At 36.0% G+C, this 22,650-nt stretch overlaps 1 protein-coding gene across 1 annotated transcript; it reads right to left on the bottom strand.

Annotated features, from left to right (window-relative positions):
- Nucleotides 1–4,936: 4,936 nt before the first annotated feature.
- Nucleotides 4,937–22,265, bottom strand: xndc1 (xrcc1 N-terminal domain containing 1). The gene is given in 10 exon segments (NM_001017642.1): nucleotides 4,937–5,499; nucleotides 5,528–5,990; nucleotides 6,113–6,276; nucleotides 10,167–10,233; nucleotides 10,328–10,488; nucleotides 10,568–10,650; nucleotides 16,098–16,267; nucleotides 20,330–20,485; nucleotides 20,580–20,721; nucleotides 22,165–22,265. Coding segments are annotated over 9 exon segments (1,212 nt in total). The 5' UTR covers nucleotides 22,210–22,265; the 3' UTR covers nucleotides 4,937–5,499; nucleotides 5,528–5,766.
- Nucleotides 22,266–22,650: the final 385 nt, after the last annotated feature.

Below are 22,650 nucleotides of genomic sequence, written 5' to 3'. Positions count from 1 at the left end.
GCTTGACAACACTTAAAAAGCATTTTCCCTCAAAAGAATTTAACTTTTATTAATAGAGGACACATTGAAAAAATCTAGTGAAAGGAGCTACATTTATAGTAGTGCTGCACCCGTGGTGTAGTGTAGTCGGGGGGCTATACGCATGTATACTCTGTATGCCTACTTTTTTCCACGAGCCGTTTGGGTATTACAACTTCTGAGGATCAATAATTGCGTATACTTCGATATAATTGTTTTGCTGATTAAACTTCCCTAATTTATCTGTATTCATGTACCCTTTAAGTTTTTTTTAACCTTGCATCTTAATTTGCTGCAATTTGTGCATTTTTGTCAAAAGTTTTTCGAAGACGATCACAAGTCAACTATATGATGTCTGGCTGAAACATTCAAAATGATAAAACAGCATGGGCGTCGCTTTAGCCCCCTATTTTTCTATTCAGACCCCGTTAAACTTTTGCGATTAGCTCATGAACTGTACACTACTAAATTATCGACTCAGGCCTCTTTAAATTTGATAAGAAAATGGTGGCAGACTTCCACCACTTCGTTATCAACTCGTTTTTCATTTAATCAGCAAACTACAGCTGCGCAGAGCCATGTTTATCGATAGTTATAATATCTGCATATTTACAGTTCTATGCTGTAAAAACACAATTTGCTAAGCATAAATCATTGAATAGGATAAGACTATTGGCATCTCTCTTTATAATGAACGAATTTGTTTAAATCTTTTTTCTTTATGAATAGATAGTTCACCTAAAAAATGAAAATTGTCATTATTTACTCAACATTAACTTGTTCCAACCCGTTTTTCCCCCTTTTTTTGTTGAACACAAAAGAAGATATTTTGAAGAAAGCTGGAAACATGTAACCATTGACTTCCATAGTATTTGTTTTTCCTTCAGTGGAAGTCAATGATTACAGGTAACTTATAAGAAAAAAAGCTAGTTTTGCCTAGTTTAAATTTTAAATTTGGGTTGGGTGGGTAATAGTTATTTTGATTATCACTGTATTGTACACTTACAGACTGGGGTCGAGGTGTTCTTTTGTTTGCTTTGTTTTTGTTTATGCATATAAGAACATTAATCCTGGATTTTGTAATTACTGTAAGTCTATTCAATGACCAAATAAAATTCATTTCTCAAAAAAATTATACATGACATTCCCATAAAAAGAATGTGTAATTAGTTAATATTACTCAGTAGTGTAATGAATATAAACACTGTAACAAAGTGTAACCATTGGTGTTGCCAGTTTGTAAATTTATATTTATTTTTACTTCATGGAGGCTGTTTTTTCAGATGTTTGCTTCCAGTTTTGGAGTTCAGAGAGTTTGAAGAGTTTGGGAAAGGATCGGAAGTGTATCCTGGAAACTAAATTGCTCCCTTGTGTCGGGCCGGAGGCGCCGTACAGTCATGTAAGCCTGTGCTGTAGTAGTTTTTGACCAAATTTGGAAGATTAATTTGACGTTGCATAATCTGTTGAAAGTGAAAAAAACACTTTGCACAAATTTTTGACAGAAAAAAACCCCCCAAAAAATTTACTACAGTGTTTCGATTAGTGAGAGGATGATAGACTTCAGCCCCGGGGAAGATATTTTATTTCAGCTCAACATGATGAAAGTAATGCAGGTTTACCTGTTTAGATTTACTGTGATTTGTGCTGCTTTAAGGTTATGTTCAGGGTGAAACTGACTCTCAACCAAACACTATGTGTGGAGCATTATTACTCTTGCTGTGTGTTTGTACAGTGTCCCCCAAAATAATTTTGTGGGGAAAAAATGTGAGAATTTAATTGCATTGAATAGCAACACTTTCAAAGTGACAGAAATCAGACACCCACTTTGAATGTTATCACTCGATTGAATCGGCGTTATTAGTGGTTATCAGCTAATACAGTGTTCCCCAACCACCGGGCCGCGGACCAGTACCGGTCCGTGGAACAGTTGGTACCGGGCCACATAAGAAATAATAAATTATTTCTGTAGAAAATATTCCCCCCGCGACTTGGTTTCTTCTACTCACCCCCGCCATCTCACATGAAATGGACTATGCCAAAATCCACCACGGAGCAAGAAGAACGATCGCTAGAATATAGCTCAGTGGTGGTTGTTGATAGTTTAAAGTTAAAAAACAGGTATTATAGAGTCCAAATCTGCAGAGTATTTAAGGATTGTGCATATATGTGTGCGTGCATCGCTAAGTAAGTACCCGAAATCATTGCAATAAGTATCTATATGGAGTTTCACATTATCATACTCATTAGGGCTGTAACATGCCAATGCATATATTTAACTCGGCTATACGGTTGTATTATTGTTAATATGTTCGTCAGTTGAAATGTTGGGCACAGATGTTTTGTATTTAATGCATATAAACCTTGATTAAAACATAATCAGACCGCAATAGTGCAACTACCGCATGCGCACTGAGTTGTTCATGATTAAGCTGGATGCACGAGCGCAGCAGCTGTGTTCACGTGAAGAATCAGCTATACTAACAGAAAAGGCTCCAGATTTAGATCTGTTTTTACATTACTGTGACGGTTGGGTTTAGGGTTGGGGTAGGTTATTATGTCCCATATATGCCAGAAACATATAAGTCACATGTATATGTCAGAAACATGTATGTTCCATATATGCCAGAAACATACGTCCACATACACAGTTGAAGTCAGAATTATTAGCCCCCCTGAATTTTTCACCCCCTGTTTATTTTTACCTCCAATTTCTGTTTAACGGAGAGAAGACTTTTACAACAAATTTCTAAACATAATAGGTTTGTTCTGTCGACTATCTAAAACAAATATAGCTTAAAGGGGCTAATAATTTTGTCCTTAAAATGGCTTTTAAAAAATTAAAAACTGCTTTTATTCTGGCCGAAATAAAACAAATAAGACTTTCGCAAGAAGAAAAAATATAATCAGACATACAGTGAAAATTTATTTGCTCTGTTCAGCATAATTTGGGAAATATTTAAAAAAGAAAAAAATTCAAAGGGGCTAATAATTTTAAAAAACTGTATGCCAGAAACATAAATGTCCCCTATATGTATAGCATATATATGTCAGAAACATACATATCCACATATATGTCTGAAACAAACATATGTCACTTGCATGTATTGCACATAAATGTCGGAAACATATACGTCCCCTACATGTATAACACATACGTCCCATATATGTCAGAAACATTTATGTCCACATATATATTAGAAACATATGTCCACATACATGCCACAAATATATATATCCCCTACATGTAAAGCTCAAATATGTCCCATATACTGTATGTCAGAAACATATGTCCACATATATGCCAGAAACACATATGCCCATATATGTAAAACACATACATGTCCCATATATGCCAGAAACATAACATAACAGGATTGTCTTGAGGCACAAGGCTGGGAAAGGTTACAGAAAAATTTCTGCTTCTCTGAAAGTTCCAATGAGCACAGTGGCCTCCATCATCTGTAAGTGGAAGATGTTTGGAACCAGCAGGACTCTTCCTAGAGATGGCCGGCCGTATAAGGTGAGTGATCAAAGGGCCTTAGTCAGGGAGGTAATCAATAACCCGATGGTCACTCTGTCTGAGCTCCAGTGTTCTTCTGTGGAGAGAGGATAACCTTACAGAAGGACAACCATCTGTTCAGCAATCCACTAATCAGGGCTGTATGGTAGAGTGGCCAGACGTAAGCCATTACCCGGCTGGAATTTCCCAAAAGGCATCTGAAGGGCTCTCAGACCATAAGAAACAAAATTCTCTGGTCTGATGAGACTAAAGCCTGATTTATACTTCTGCGTCAAGTGACAGGCGTAACCCACGGCCCAGGCAACGCGCGTGGCTGTGCATTTATGCTTTTGCGCGCTGTCTCTGTCGGTCTGCATTAACACTTCCGAAACGCTAGTGGGCAGTGAGGTGTAAATGTTCCTCTGTGTCGAGTTTTTTCTCTGCTTTTTTGCTTTTCCTGAACACTTCCGGGATGTACAAGTGGCTCAAACTTGCTCATTTTTAGGCAGGAACCGGCGGACGTGCAACAACTTTAACTATGAGGTAAACACAAAACAAAACTTTCCATCCGGAGCTTCTTCACGGGACTCCACACTTGTAAACAATCGCTCGCGCCATTCGCGCGGCTCTCGGTCCCGCCCAGACTCGTCAGCGCTACCAAGCCGACCAATCACAGAGCTTACGCTACGCGTCGTTACGACGTGTAGTTACATTTTTTGAGAGGTGCACGTCAGTGACGGCGATGGCCACGGCGAAGGGCTATGTGTCAGCGCCGTAGCATACGCCGGCGTTTGACGCAGAAGTATAAATCAGGCTTAAAATTGAACTCTTTTGAGTGAATGCCAGGCGTTACAACTGGAGAAAACCAGGCACCGCTCATCACCAAGCTAATACCATCACTACAGTTAAGCATGGTGGTGGCAGTATCAATGGGACAGGGCCTGTCTCTAGCTTGTCCTTCTCAAAACATTATACAAAAAATAAGCCTAAAATCATATAATTCAATGATAAAATGCATCCTGGATTACAGTCAACTTCTCTGTCAAATGATGTCACTTACCTATATAACAGGAGTTATAGCCTTAAAGGTGTAATGCACGCATTTTAAAATAAATGTAATGCAAATGTAACAGGACTGACCGAAACATGGGGACAATTTTAAAATAGTATTTCTTTGTAGAATTTATTTTTAACTTCATGTTTTTAATCAATTAATGTGAATAATAACAACTTAAACTTGCTATTTCTGAAGTTTTATTTCTTCTAAGAAAGAATAGAATAACAAAACTATTAAAGCTGTAGTTCAATTGGGGTGAGGACAAGGACGATGACAGGGTTTGTACATTTTTAAATAAATCTGAGAACCAATTGAAGGACATATTCCTTTACAAAACATCTCACAGAAATCAACCATTAGTCCATTTCAGAATTTATTTAGCATGAAATACTATTCATTCACTATATTTACGTTTTTATTTCAAGGACAGATAATGTACGTTTCTGGTATAATGTCCCTTATTTGTTGCTTAAAAAAAAGTGAGAAAATAACAGCAAAACTAAACAGAAACTTTCTAAATGATATATTTTGCATACAGCTATGAAAAAATACGACAACATGAAATTTTTACATTTCTATGGATTTATGATTTATTATAGAGAGTAAAACATAATTTATATATAAACATAATATTTTATATAAACCACTGATAACATTTCTTCTTTTTTTGCTTAAAATAATATCTAGTCTGGTCAAAATATTCGAAAATATGCTTGTATTAATTTTTAGACTACGCAATGCCAATTTCTGAAAACAAATGAAAAACATTCTGGTTATTTTGACCACCTAAATGACAATTTATTTAAAACTAGGGAAGAAACATTATTTGACCTTCATATAATAAATGTTTTTCCATAACTAAAACAACTTGCACAGCAACTTGTATGTTACAAACAAACCATTAATGCCAATTGAAAAACAATGCTTTAAAAATTCAACACTCTAATTTTAATTGAACATAGGAAGAATGGAAGATATGAAGACAAACATAATTGCAGTCCAAAATATGTTTGCCACTCAAACACCTAATAATGACCAATGACCTCTAAAAATGTCAATAAGAAAGTCCTTTTAGGAAGCCGTGCAGATTCAAATGTCTACTCACAGACATTTTATGTAAGGTCTAGAAAATACCTGATTTCTATTTCCACTCCACTACTGCGAAAAGGTTTCCGAGACCTCAATGCACTCCTCAGTTCAGCCAGACAGCGCTGGGCTCTCGGGTGTCTAAGCAGGTGCTGGCGTGCTGCTGGATGCGGTCTGGGGGGAATGAGATGGAGCAAAGAGGACATGGAACCATATGCTCATCTGCAGCTGAGCCAAAAACAGAAGAGCTCATGAGTCCCACGAGCCCTGCTGGATCTGAATCCAGACAGGTGGAGGCATGAAAGGGGAGGTAATCTGGACTGAAAGATTCTGCATAGACAAAAAGCACCCGATAAGCTGATAAACAGTAAATTACAATGTAAAAATGAGCTGCAGGTCTGTCCACTGGTAAAAAGTCCTGCGCAAATGTGCACGTGCATTATTGACATTACCTCCACAAAGAGGACAGCTGGTCTCAGGAGAGTCCTGTGCGTCTATTGGCTTCTGTCTGGCTTCTGCCTGGCTTCTAGGTAATTTTGGTGAGATGGGATGATCATGTGTGGATCCTGTGGGTCTGGATCTTTTTAATGGAGTATCACTGTTTAAAAGGATCTGCCTGAATGAACATCATTAAAACAGAAATTACATTTAGAATAAGCACAGGACTCTAATACAATAAGGCTGTATTAGTGCATGTTAGCTAATGGATTTACTAACATGAACAAATAATGAATAATACATTTATTACAGTGTTGATCAATTTTGGCTAAAATTAGTTAAAGGAAATGAAGTTGCTCGTTGTTAGTTCATGTGCATTATCTAATGTTAACAAGCACACATTTGTATGTTAATGGTAAATTCTGAACGAGGATTCAATCAATTAAAAACCCGGCAACCTCCCGCTCTCCCTCGGGAAGCCAATACGGAAGTAACTAAAACTGCAATTCATCGACTCGCCTTTGGGGGCTGGCCCCAGGAAATCCAAATGATTTCTGACCGAATGGTAAATTGGCCATTTTTACAGCTGATAAAAATTTGTTTACAGCTAATATTACCCTTTATGACAACTGTGAGGGTTTGAATTTTTTTTATGACTCATCCATTGTGCTTATATTAAGTAATATTAAGTCTGCATAATTAAGGGCGCGGCTACTTGAGTGACAGCTAGGTCTCGCTGGTGCCATCACTTCCCCTCTGCTAATTCTGTCTGATTAGTTACTGAACTCGGCATATACATCATATTATGTTTTGTTTATTGTTTCTTTACACAGTCAATTGTATTTTGGAATTATTTCTTGCAATTATCCGATATTATAGCATGCTGTGTGCACTCAATTGTGCTCACAAACCATTCAAGTCGGCTTCATTTCCCAGGTGAGTGGAATTACATACTTACATAAATATATCTATAAATGTATATTTGTTTTACTTAAGATAATTGATCATTTTAAATGTTCTTTAGAATTGCAGTGCAGTTCAGAATCTGACAGATTGATTAGCTGTAGGCTCTAGAACAGTCATCTGAAACACTGTCATACAGATTTACGCCTGGATTTCATAAATAGCCTTGCATTTACTAACACAGACTTTATTTGAAGTGTTTGGAAGTAATTTGCATTTTCCTCCTGTTGAAAAGCATGATAAGCACAATGCTGAGTGGGTCAATGTATTACAACAGTGTTTTAAAAGTCTAAACACTTCAATGATACAGTATACAGCCAAGCACATGTGGTCAGAACACAATCGAGTCGCAGGTAAGGAGGTATTAAGCGCTCTGCCAAAGAAAACATATCGAAGCAAAATGTCAGCATGCACCTGTAGCTCCGCTCACGCACCGCCTCTTTGCCCTTGTTTGGTATCCCGTGGTCAGTGTGATGACGTGCGAACAAAATGGCGACGTTTGGCTGCGCCTACTTGTAGCTTCTTTTGCATTGTTCAGAAACCCATGGGTGACATCACGGATACTACGTCCATATCTTTTACATTCCATGCCTAAACCCCTTAGAACAAAACCAGGACCCCCTCTTCTCTCCCCCACCTCACCACACGTCATTCCCTAACTGAATGTGCCTCACGCAGGTTTGACAAACCACCTATAGAAACACTCTTTCTCTTTCCCAAAATAAATTATTGATTGAAACACCTCATCACATTCTAACACCCTATTCTCTGAGCACTAACAGTTCCTCTGTATAAGTAGCACTTCTTGCGTGTATTGATCTTGTTGAATTGCTGAATGCCTCCTCAACTGGAGGTCGCTTTGGACAAAAGTATCTGCTAAGTGACTAAATGTAAATTAATCATTTAAAATACATTATTAGTTCATGTTAGTAAAAACATCAGCTAACATTATCTAATGAATCCTTATTGTAAAGTGTGACAATGAAACAACTTTGAATTTTTTGACTTTTAAGACATTTTAGTTACACATTTTTAAATCACCATGATCTCAGTCCTTATGATTTTTGCACTAACATCTGGTATTTAATTTGCTTTAATAATAGCAGCATCCATGCTGCATATATTATACCTTTGTGCAAACCTGATGATAATATGCAGCATGATTGGACAAAGAATACTTTCCAAAGAATACTTTTTTTGTCCTTCCTTCATATACCTACAATTAAACATGCAACAGCAATTTATATAGCACTGCATCCTTCTTATGGACATTTAAAAACTTTTGACTTTCCAATGTAATTAATAACAATACTAATAATAAGATTGTAATATAATAATAATAAGACATATTATTGCTTATTAATAGTGGACACCTGAACATATCTGTATATAAAGACATTTAGCTTTGTCAACACAGTAATGAATTACATTTTGAATTATATTCCAATGTGAAACAACCTGAAAATCCTCAGTTTCTCAGGATGTACTAGATTGACCAGGTGTGGGATTAAATAAAATGTTATATGTTCATTCATTCATTTTCTTTTCGGCTTAGTCCCTTTATTCATCAGGGGTCGCCACAGCGCAATGAACTGCCAACTTATCCAGCATATGTTTTACGCAGTGAATTCCCTTCTAGCCACAACTCAACACTGGAAAACATACACTCTTGCATTCACACATATACACTACGGCCTATTTAGTTTATTCAATTCACCTATAGCGCATGTCTATGAACTTAGGGGGAAGTCAGAACCCACACGAACATGGGGAGAAAATCCAAACTCCAAGAGAAATGCCAAACTAACCCAGCTGGAGTTCAAACCAGTGACCTTCTTGCTGTGAGGCGACAGCGATACCCACTGTGCTGCCCAATGCTGTATAGTACTGTTCATAATTAGTTCATGTTATTAAATACATTAACTAACATTATCTAATGAATCCTTATTGTAAAGTGTGACCAAGTAATTTGCTTTTTTTTTTTTTTTACATTCAACACATTTTTAAAACACCATATTATTATTAATAATATCCGACATTTCTTTTGCTTTAATAACAGCTGCATCCATGCTGCATATATTATACCTTTGTGCAAATCTGATAATAATGTGCAGCATAATTTGACAATAAATATTCTACTGCAATTTATACAGCACTGCGTCCATCTTAACCCTATAACAGGCATCATAACCACCTGGATGACATTTTATCCATAAGTTAGCATTATTATTTTAATTGCTTATTACAGTACTATTTATGAGAGTTGTGTCAGTATATTATTCAATTCAAGACGTGTTTTTTTTTCATGGATTTAATAAGTTTTGACTTTCCAATGCATTAAATAAGGTATCATTTTAAATGAAAACCTGTTTGATAATAATGCATACCTGAACGTATCTGAATGTAAAGTCTTTAGCTTTGTCAACACAGTAATAAATTACATTTTAAAATATATTCAAATTAGAAACAGCTTAAAAATACTCCAAGTGGGAGATTGAGCAAAATGTTAATATTTGTCATATTGAAAACATGGCTCCTTTTCCGTTATTCTGAACAATTGTCAATTTTATGAAATTTCATATTCATAAGAAATGCCATGGGGCAGTACAGTGGCGCAGTGGGTAGCATAATCGCCTCACAGCAAGAAGGTCCCTGGTTAGAACCCCGACTGGGTCAGTTGCCATCTCTGTGTGGCGTTTGCATGTTCTCCCCGTGTTCGCGTGGGGTTTTCTCAGGGTGCTCCGGTTTCCCCCACAAGTCCAAAAACATGTGGTATAGATGAATTGGGGAAAGCTAAATTGTCCAGTGTATGAGTGTGAATGAGTGTGTTTAGATGTTTCCCAGTGATGGGTTGCAGCTGGAAGGGCATCCGCTGCATAAAACATATGCTGGATAAGTTGACAGTTCATTCCGCTGTGGCGAACCCAGATTAATAAAGTAACTAAGCCGAAAAGAAAATGAATGAATGAATGAATGAATAAATGAATGAATGAAGAAATGCCATCAGTAGTTTACAGATCAAAACATGTAATTTTATATTGCAAATCCAGATTTAATGTGAGAATTTTCGAGTGGCCTCTTAACTTCTTTTTGTTTCATTCATACCGTGCTTTAGGCTTCCTCCTTTGCTCTTGAGGGGTCTTAACCAGTTCACCAGATGTCGTAAATCCACCTGATTAAATAAAGACAGAAACAATATTTGTATGACATGCTGAAAGTGTTCACTGTCTTTGCTCTGGCTGATTTGTAGTGGAATAATAACTCACCTGGTGGGCTTTTGGAGTTATCTTCTCTCTGAGGGGTTGTGCTGGACGCAGTGCTGCATGGAGAAGTTGACAATGAGCGTCTCTTTAACTGAGCAGCTTTGACCATTCGCTCGGCCCGACTCAAACTCCCAGCATTCCTCTGGGCTTCTGAGGAGCCGTCCCTATCAGAGAGTACCAGAGGGGTTATTTCATGCAGCCACTAATCTACTTTTGGCGTTTAACTTAAATTCTATTACACACCCTGTGATTCGCCCAAAAAACGTGTTTTGGACAGCGGGACTGGAAAACCACTCCATCACGGATGACATCTTTTCTGGTGTGCGCTGTGAACACAATCCACATTAATTCAACCAAACGGTGATGGTTGCTGTTCATTTAAATTACATTTAGCAGACACTTTTGTCCAAAGCGACTTATAATTGAGGATGAACTCAGCAATTTAACAATAAGAATTCATTATTGAATTGAATTAAAAGAGAGAGCAAGAGAGTGTTTCTACAGGTGGTTTGTCAAGCCCACTCACCTGCTGTTACCTCAATAGTAACAGGTTTCCTACTCAAAGCCAAATGTCAAATTCCCTGACATTACCCTCACTTTAAGTGACTTAAAAGCTACATTTTAACACCTATAATGCATAAAAAACCAAGCAGCTGTTGTATTTAGCAATTCCACCAAAATTTTGTGATTATGTGATCGTTAAATTTAACACAAAATAATGGAAATGACGCAAAATGAAGACATGCTTGCCTTTTTTTTTATCACAAAAAAGTTCCTTCAGATTTTTTTCAGATATGTATGGATTTTATCATGTGTATATGTATAGATGGACTGTATCATGTGTATATGGATGGATTGTATCATGTGTATATGTATGTATGGATTGTATCATGTGTATATGTATGTATGGATTGTATCATGTGTATATGTATGAATAGATTGTATCATGTGTATATGTATGGATGGACTGTATCATGTGTATATGTATGGATTGTATCATGTGTATATGTATGGATTGTATCATGTGTATATGTATGGATGGACTGTATCATGTGTATATGTATGAATGGATTGTATCATGTGTATATGGAGTGTATCATGTGTATATGTATGAATGGAGTGTATCATGTGTATATGTATAGATGGACTGTATCATACAGTCCATCTATACATATACACATGATACACTCCATTCATACATATACACATGATACAGTCTGTATCATGTGTATATGTATGAATGGAATGTATCATGTGTATATGTATGTATGGATTGTATCATGTGTATATGTATGTATGGAGTGCATCATGTGTATATGTATGAATGGAACGTTTCATGTGTATATGTATAGATGGACTGTATCATGTGTATATGGATGGACAGTATCATGTGTATATGTATGTATGGATTGTATCATGTGTATAAGTATAGATGGACTGTATCATGTGTATATGTATGAATGGAATGTATCATGTGTATATGTATGGAATGTATCATGTGTATATGTATGAATGGAACGTTTCATGTGTATATGTATAGATGGACTGTATCATGTGTATATGTATGAATGGAATGTTTCATGTGTATATGGATGGATGGACTGTATCATGTGTATATGTATGGATGGACTGTATCATGTGTATATGTATGGATGGACTGTATCATGTGTATATGTATGGAATGTATCATGTGTATATGTATGAATGGAACGTTTCATGTGTATATGTATAGATGGACTGTATCATGTGTATATGTATGGATGGACTGTATCATGTGTATATGTATGGATGGACTGTATCATGTGTATATGTATGAATGGAATGTATCATGTGTATATGTATGAATGGAATGTATCATGTGTATATGTATGGATGGATTGTATCATGTGTATATGTATGAATGGATTGTATCATGTGTATATGTATGAATGGAATGTATCATGTGTATATGTATGGATTGTATCGTGTATATGTATGAATGGATTGTATCATGTGTATATGTATGGATGGAATGTTTCATGTGTATATGTATAGATGGACTGTATCATGTGTATATGTATAAATGGAATGTTTCATGTGTATATGGATGGATGGACTGTATCATGTGTATATGTATGTATGGAGTGTATCATGTGTATATGTATGAATGGATTGTATCATGTGTATATGTATGTATGGAGTGTATCATGTGTATATGTATGAATGGAACGTTTCATGTGTATATGTATAGATGGACTGTATCATGTGTATATGGATGGATAGTATCATGTGTATGTGTATATATGGATTGTATCATGTGTATAAGTATGGATGGATTGTATCATGTGTATATGTATGAATGGAATGTATCATGTGTATATGTATGGATTGTATCATGTGTATATGTATGAATGGATGGTATCATGTGTATATGTATGAATGGAATGTTTCATGTGTATATGGATGGATGGACTGCAGTGTTGGGAGTAATGCGTTACAAAAGTAATGTATTACAGTAATGTATTACATTTTCCTGTAACGCAGTAGTGTAAGGCATTACTAATACATTTTCAGTAATATTTTACTCGGTACATGTTCAGTAACGCGTGCGTTACAACACACTTTTCGGCCGCAAGACATTAACAAATAAAAAATAGCGCAGTTCTATTTCCTGTTCGTGGCTAGAGAATATATGCGCGTGCTGTCATTAATCTCCCTCTGGCTATGGGACCTTTTTACTTTGAACGCAGAATGATTTCAGCTTCTGAGCTCAAGGTCCGGGGCTATTGGCTCAGCCCGGTTCGCAGTACGCACAGCGGAAAATAGATGAAAATGGCATAAGACAGTGCATTCGCGAGACGGACGTAAGTGCATATGGCGTTATTTCACTGACAAATGTCGTAAGCTCATTCATGTAATACGAGCGAGTGAACGTGCCGGTTTCCTCTGTGGACAAAACTCCTCGCGTTAACTCCACACTGGCTGAGCTGCTCACGTGCTAACGACCTGCTCTCGCTCCGTCAGATGATGCAGACTCACAATCTATGCCTTGTGTTTCCTCTTTCTTTTGTTCTGTTGCTCTCCAGAGATCCTCCTATTTAATTGTTATCCCAAGAATTTTTATATGGTTTATATATTGCTACACTATTTACTTACAGGTTAAGATAAATTCTATAATAAATACTAGTGTTTTTGAGTGTAAGGTATACTGCCTTTACCTTTACAATGAATGCTTAACCATACTGTCGTATTAAGAATAGTGAACTCATAAAATGAAATATAAAGTGTAGTTTTACTACAGTAAAGTGTGGTGAATTGTAGTACAATCTACCCCATATTGTAAAAAAAACTACAGCACTGGATCATTGTTATATTACACTTGTTGTGTTACCATAGCAACTATAGTATTACCACAACAGAGTAATTAAAGTACTTAATGACAATATGTGTGTTCAGGGGCCCTGTGAAACAGCTTCTTCTCAAAATGAAGATGATGGCAGGGAAAATGTCCTCCACAATCAATAATGTGGAAGACAACAGACACTAGTTCACTTTATTTTAGTTGCCATAAAAAATGACATTGATAATGAGATTTATTTGAAGAGTGAATAGTACAGTAGGCTATAATACCTTATCAAGTGTTTCTATTAGTTACATTTCTGCTTGCGTTAGTTTTTATTTTTGGTTAAATGCTTTTTATTTAAAATATCTCATCATATAACATACAGCCAACAATGTTAGGGTTTATTAGATTAAAAATTATAAGTCTATTTTAGCATTTTGGTTATTGTTAATAAATAGTGTACTAAAATAATTAATATCAAAAAGCTTGAAAGGAAGAGGGAACACAAGACACAAATTGTGAGTTTGCATATAATCTCACTGAGAGAGCAGTGTACTGAGAGCAAGAAAACTTGTGCGTGAGCAGTGCATATTTGAGAGATCGTGAGAATTTGTGCGCAATAAGCGTATGTGAGAGCTCGCAAGCAGTTTTGTCCACAAACAGGAAATCGATGAACAAACATTATACTGAGAAAGCTGTTCATCATGCTCACTTTGTGCAGGACGGTTTTGTGTTGTAAACCACTTGAATGTAAAGTAAATACAATAATGGCAACAATAAGAAAAGGAACAAAATCTGCATTTTGTCATGGCATTGGAGTTTACATATCGGCCTGTTGTGTCTAATATGAATATAGCCAAGCCATTCACAGATATTGCTAAATAATCACTTTATCTCTACCATACTTTTAACAGATCATTTGTAATTCTGGCTGTCATCCTTTCTTGCATTGTCTTGAGCCATCACATTGCCAATTATATACTATAGTGTTAGTATCCTGGAGAGGTTACAGTCATTCTGCTACCTCAAATCACTTTCTACTGGATGTAAAATGCTCATTATAGAACATTATAGAATTTTATAATGTTAAGTTTTAATTCTGTAGTTATTTTGGTGAAAGTAACTAAAAAGTAATATAAGAGTAATGTAACATATTACAATTCTGAGACAGTAATATTGTAAGGTAAGGGATTACATTTAAATAACAGTAATAAGTAATCTGTAATGTATTACAGTTTGGAAGTAACTTGCACAACACTGATGGACTGTATCATGTGTATATGTATGGATGGACTGTATCATGTGTATATTTATTAGCGCTTGCACGACTACTGGTTTCTGCAAATCGATTTCTTTTCAAAACAATACTCGAGTTACTCGACTACCCTAAAGCATGTAGCGGGCTTGTATTAAAGCGCTTCACCTCTGATGTTATTCGTTCCTCTTGTTTATGCTGTAGATATCTGACCAACAAAATATACATCAAAGTTAAGTTACACATTATACAAAAGGAAATTCGTTTAAATAAGATACATTTTAAAGGAAATATGTTTATATTTATTTAAGCCTTTAGATATATAAAGGCTGGCTCTTTTACCGTCGATGAGGGACAATAGTGGTATTACAGATTTCAAAACAAATATTTTAATATTAAAAAGGAAACATAAGCTTGACATCAAAAGATCTTATTATTGTCTTAACAAATACCCTTAAATGATGCAGGCTGTAGTTTACAGCAAGCATCAAGTGTTCATTGAGATGTGATTGAGATTGTGTCGTCTGTAATATCTTTCGTCTGTCTTTTCGGGGGGGTTTTCTCGTAAGGCGCAGCTTTTGAAAATGATGACATGAGTATCTGCTGGGTAGCTGCGCTGGTTTGCCAACAATTGTTTATGTCTGTAATTTCTTAGCATCTTTATAAGGGTGGTCTTGTTTTACATGGTAAAACAGGTAGTGGTGTTGCCTGCTTTTGATGACACGCGTCGTCAAAGCAGTTTGCGGTGCACGTTGCTCGGTTTTGTGTCGGATAGCGAAAAAGTAGCTCATGAAGTCTAGTGACGTTTCTTGTCAACAATGTCTGTGACTCTGACCTTTTTTACCTTATTTCTTTCTTACTCCTTTCAGTGCAACTAACACAGTATGGCTGCAAACTTGTACGGCGTGCAGCAGTCTGAAGGACAGGCTGCAAAATGCTTGCGCAATGTTACGCATAGTGCGTAAATATCAGAGTAATCATTATCACTTTATCGAAAAATTTTATATCGTGATAATTACCGATATCGAATTACCGCCCAGCCCTAAGGAGAAGTGAAATGTAAAATGAGAAATAAAACTCTCTGAAATCAAATGACTTGGTCCAAAAAAGTAAAATAAATTAAATTCCCTGACTTTCTGAATATCGGCACATGTAGTTAATTGTATGTGACAGATAAAGCAGCATCAATCGCTCACCAGATTTTCAGGAGTATCTTCTTGTTGCTCTGATGAATCTTCAGTGTCATCTTCTACGGTGCGGATGCGCAGAAAGGACAGACCAAACTGTGCGTGTTTATTGAAAGGCTGAGTGCAGGTGACTCGCAGTCTGTCCCAGCTCTCCTCAGCAGCCCGAGAAAGAAAATCAGCTGGACACAAAGACAACGAAGACAACTTGATTAAATCTCATGCACTTGCATATGGAGTTCTCACACACACACACACACACACACACACACACACACACACACACACACACACACACACACACACACACACACACACACACACTCACACACTCACACACACACACACACACACACACTCACACTCACACTCACACTCACACTCACACACACACACTCACACACACACTCACACACACACTCACACACACAAATACATACACACACACACACACACACACACACACACACACACAAATACACACAAATACACACAAACACACACACACACACACAAAAACCCTCTGGTGATCATTTTACAACAAACCATTTTATGGCTTGTTATGTTATCGGTTTGTCACTTTTTAATTGTGTTCTGCACACCAAATTGTTGCAGACATAAAAAAACAGTAAAATAGTCGCACTTGTGAAGCTCACTACTACCCTAAATGAATGGAAAATAAAGTATGAATGGAAAAAATACAAAAATAATGCCTATTTGAAATAAAAAGCTTGTTGAATGTTGAATAGCAGTAACAGAAAAAAACAATGCACTGAATAAATAAATGTGTAAGAAATGAGCCAGCCTCGACCCAACTTCCACTCTAAATGGTGAATTGATGCTCATTATTACTTATGATGACGTCAGTTTCAAGTCTGCCTAGATCAACAAGTGTGACCCACGCACCCATTCTGCTGTGACAATGCTTGTGACATCACTCTCTGATTATAATGACATTATTAGTAAAATGACACAATTTTACAAAAATAATGCAAATTCAGAGGCAAATGAAAGATGTGAGACATCCTGTTGCTGCCTTTGCAAGAAGAGAATATTCAAGTTCATCCAATGGTTTCCATCACAGAGCATGGAAATTTACAAGTGTGAACGCAGAGGTTGTAGTTCTTTGTTATGCATGTGGAAAACCTGGTCACATTGTGAGGAATTACCAGAACAGTGCGAAATCTCAAAGCATTGTTTGTCATGCATGTGGAAAAAAAGGCCACATAGAAAGACATTGTTTAGAGAAAATGAGGAAAGACCAGGAAGTTGTTTGTTTCAGATGTGGAATTATGGGACAAAAGGCAATCCAGTGTCATTTTCCAGTGAAAAGAAAAACAAGTTATAAAGATCTACATAAGAAAATAGCCAGGCTAGGAAACCAACTGGAAGGGTTGAAAGGAATGAAGGAAGGACCCATTCACACCTTTTCAGACACATCACTGTGTGAAAATGACTGTAACTAAGGCCCCGTTTACACTAGTGCGTTTTAATTTTAAAAACGACGATTTAGAATGAAAACAATCTACGTCCACACTAGCGTTTTACCCAGCGTTTCTGATCAGCTCTCCATCCACATTAAAACGGAGAAAACGCACATCACGTGACTACACACACACTCTGGCATGCGCTGCAGCGTGCTTTGAGCAGTGCATGTTGGACTGTTCATCAAGGATCTCCTGCTGGATCTAATCTCACTATATTTGTTAAACGTGATATTTAATTCATCTTGTTGTCTATATGTAACAACATATTCCCCAACTTTGGTCTTTTGAATACTTGCTCTCAGGTAACATGTTTTGGTTAATGTTAAGTTAATATATTAATTAATGTAATCGCGGACAACGATTCTGCACAATTGACTGATTGCTTGCCTTTTTTTCTCTATTGTACAAAATCATTGTACGTTATAGTTTTATAATGGCCATTATTGATTATTAAAACTGATATTCAGTGAAAGAGAGGGTATGTTTGTATTTTCAATGAAAACGAAAGGAGGCACACTTGGATAAAAGATGTGCACACTGAGAAAGTGAATACAATGTGTTTGAAAAAGAAAATTTTTACACACAAATGTTTGTTGTGTAGTGAGTGCACATATGTTATCTAGTGGATACAAATGTGGTGTAGTTATTGTGAATGTTTAATGTTTCTTATGCTTGATTTTAATGTGGATTCTAATGAGGATGTCAACACTAAGTAGACACAGAGTGAAAAAAAATAATAAAAAAATACCTGCACACATAAAAGCTTGTTGTGTGGTGAATGTACATGTTGTGTAGTTAATGCAATGTTTAATGTTTTTATTGTGTGATTTTTTTAATGTGGATTTAATTTGAGTTTTATTATAATAATTTATAATTTGGATCTCCACACTGATGAAATAGACACAGTGAGTGAAAAAAAGAGAACAATGTTTGCATAAGATGGAGAATACTGTGCAATAGTTGTACATAAGAAAAAAAAAGTGTACATGCTGAGAAAATGGACGAGAAGAAACAATGCTTGCATACAAGCATGCAGACACACACACACACACACCCACACACACACACACACAATTTTCTCTATTGATTGATGATCTTGCTCCTTTGGCTTTTGGCTGTAGTACTAGTACATTACAACATTAGATGTCATGGTTCTCATGTGCTCCTGTCCTAAACCCAAGAAATTGTTTATATCTTATAGTTCCAAATTTGAAGAAGAGACTATGACAACTAGCCTAATTGGATGGAGCAATAACCAGTGTGCATGAGGTGATGACCATCATGCAACATTGGTCTTGTCTCTGCATCGTTTGAAGTGACTACATCTCGACCAAATGGTAACCATTGTAGAATGGGGATGGGTGTGGTGCACAGAGAACCATCTCATCAATGGTGTTGAAACTACAGTAACATGGAGAGATAGAGAGAACAGCTGGGTCAACAGCCAAGGAGCAACATCATTAACATCTGAAGGCAACATCAAAAACAGTATAAAGGTTTGAGTTTAAGAATGTTCAGGGTTCATTCTGACTCTGGTGAACCCAAGGTACTGCCATGTATTTTGAGACTGCTATGCTGAATAAACATCTTCATTGAGCTTTTCTTCATCATTTTTTTCTTACAAATGCTTGCATTTTAATTATACATCATATTTTTAAACAGAACTGAATGTCTTGGAAGTAAATTCTGGAAGGTGAATATGAAGTACTGAATTTAGGTAGGACGATGTGAGTGAAATATTTTTAGTTTCAATATTCACTGTTTATATAAACAGCCATGTTACATTGCAGGACAAAAAAAATGCAAACCCTGGCGATTCAAGTCACTAAAATGCAAGCAATTGTTAATTCAATGCATTATTGTTTTCAGTTATTTCTATTCGACAAGCTGTTTATTTCAAATACTTTAGGCACTAGTTTGATCCATACATTGTGACTGTCATTTGAATTTAAAAAGCATTTATGAACACTAATTCACTAGAACATTTTGACATACATGTTTTGATTTTTTTTTTTTTTTTTTTTCTCCATCATTTACATATTGCGAACTTATTTAAAAAAATAATAACATTTTTAAAAAGTATTTTGGGGCCACCTATAATACTGCTCAATTAAACAAAATTGCAGTGTCATTAGTTCAATCAATAGTTCATATATTGTGTGAAATTATTAAATTGAAATTTTTTAACATGAATAAATATTTGAAGTTTTGAAGACAGTTACAAAAATATGTTTACGAGGGCAACTTAAAATACGGAACTAGTAAATTATAAATAAGTAATACTATTAGAAATGTTTGCTGTCAGTGCCAATAGCCTTGTGGTTAGTTCATCGACACATAGCACCGAGGTGCTTGCGGCGACCCGAATTCGATTCCCGGCTCGAGCTCCTTTGTCGATCTTTCCCCCATCTCTGCTCCCTACACTTTCCTGTCAGTACATCTCCACTGTCTAATCAATAAAGGTGAAAACACCCCAAAAAATAATTATTAAAAAAATGTTTGCTACTAATTCTTAACAGTATTTCACGTTGAAAAAAAAGTTAATTTTTTTAGGTATTAGATACTGCATAGTACACAAAATCTGCTTCAAAAATAAAACATTAATACTAAACAATGTTGATTTTTTTTTTTTTTATCTCATTAATAATGTGTTACACACACTGTCCTTCATCTGTCTTGACCCCCAGGAATCATAAGCATGACAACTCAGTGAGGTTGGCTTTTTTTTTAGCAGAAGTGGAGGATTTATATGCATACCTTTTTTAAACATGCGCACATTTTGGCGTCCCGTGCCCTGTTTGGAGTCGGCTGGACTCATGAGTGTTGCAGTGGGCAGCAGAGTGACAAATGGATGATCTGATGACCAAGATGAGCGGCCTACATCAACCTGAATGAACGCAGAGCCATAGTTTCCTTCACAAAGAAAAGCAGGGAGACTGTGAACATTCATACATCAAGAAGATGCATATGATTATAGTGTGAGGTTTTAAAGATAACCAACACACACCAACATCAATGAATCCAATAGCAGACACTTTCTCCATCTGCAGCTCCACTCTGAGGACTCCAGTGCGGTCCTGAACACTGCACAACCATGGCCTGCTGCTGTCACTGCCATCACACAGATTACACACACCGTTCCTGCTATCCTGTAATTCAGTCATGAAGAAAGAGAGTTAGTACACTTTCAATTACATTTACAAAACAAATAATGGACTATCTACCCGACTATCTACCCATCCTTTTATCTATCTATCTATCTATCTATCTATCTATCTATCTATCTATCTATCTATCTATCTATCTATCTATCTATCTATCTATCTATCTATCTGAGATTGTTTGGGCTTTAAACTTTACTTATATTAACGTCAGTTATATTACAGTTTTTCTCAGTCGCTTTGGTGCATTTCTCACAACAGACAACACTAGTGCAAAACCTAGTTGTTAACCTGCAAAAGAGCATCACTTGCTCAAAATGGATAGTTCATTCCTCAAAAGCAAGTATTGATGTCAATCAAAGAGTTAGTATCTCCAAAATGAAAAGTCCTGACACCATTGTTTATAAACAAGATAGTCAGATGGCTTTGTCATGTTTTCATTATGAAAGTTTACTCTGGACATTTTTTTAATGCAAAAAAAACAGATGTTGGTGACATTTCTTGAAAATGCTCAAGACAGCACTATATACTATTTGCACAGCCATTTGAAAACAACAGTAAAGTTAGACATCACTGCATTTAGTGAGGTATCTGAGTACAAGACACTGAATATGTATGATTCACATTTTTACTGCACATGCTCGTTGCAATTCGAATTTATTCACAGCATTGTGCAAAAGAATAAATAAACCCTTATTTTCAACAAGCATAAGCTTCCTTTGGGTAAAGCTGTGCACAACTGTAAACAATACTGCCGTACATATTGGAACTGAACCTGCAACATACACAGGTCTGTAAATCATTCATGAAATTGTTCAATTTTTTAGACATTTTCAGGAAAATAAAGATTGAATTTTTTTAATATAAAATTTGCTTCACAGATTTTGACAACTAGTTTAACATTTTTGTATGTAATGGCTCAAGTAATGAAATGAGGAAAATTAGTTTTATATGTAATGACTATTCAGCATTTACAAGTTTAGTTATTTTGACTGACATGACACACATATAATAATTTTATCAATAGAGAGTTGTGTGAATGCAATTGATGTATGTACAAAGGCATTTGCAATTTGTTGGAAGGAATGAGAAACTGCTACTAGGATGTGCAAAAGTGACTAATTGTTTTGAGAAATGCATTAACTGTTGTGCAAATGTAAATAGTGTTGTGAGAAAAACTGTAACGTCAGCGTTAAATGTTAAGCACAATACAGTATTTAGCACATTCAAACAATTAAAAACTTAAAGACGTTGTTGAATGTTTTATTTCAGTAATATTGTTACTAAACAAACTGAGAGTTTAATACTGTGAACTCTTCAGTATAACGAAACGTAAACATTGTTCAAGAAAGTCATTAACTATTTAGATATTGCCAGTATATCTTTACTAAGTTAGTGTAGATTCCTTTTTGAACAAATATGATAATTTACCTGTGATGTAAACGAGACGATGTGTTTTATTTTGACGGGAGCCATCGTGGAAGCAACTCATTCAACGTGACAACACATTGCGTCACCACGTATTCGTTTTTCCCGCCCGATGCATCCCGCCCTCATTCATCCGGTTCACCAGAAATCAGACGATGCCCCCTCGTGGATCTTGTAAAGTGAAAAAAAACATATGCAGTGCTCAGCGAATGAGTACACTCCTCACAAATCATTCATTTACATTCATATATTGAATAGGAAGCTATACAATATTATATTTATGCATATGCATTAGATTAGACGGTACTGAAGCCAAATATGGAGCTTATCTAACCAAAATAACTTACACCCAAATGTATGTAGTAGAAAATATTAAATACATAAAAAAAAGAGAAAAAATCAAGAGAAGCAAAAAAAAAAAAAAAAAAGTCTAGTTGACATTTTGTAGGATGTAAATTTTTTTATATTTTTTTAAATATTTTGCTTAAT

Source organism: Danio rerio, chromosome 21 (assembly GCF_049306965.1).
Source record: "Danio rerio strain Tuebingen ecotype United States chromosome 21, GRCz12tu, whole genome shotgun sequence".
Lineage (NCBI taxonomy): Eukaryota > Metazoa > Chordata > Actinopteri > Cypriniformes > Danionidae > Danio > Danio rerio.
The sequence above is the reverse complement of the archived record's forward strand: the minus strand, read 5'-3'. Positions and strand labels throughout refer to the sequence as shown.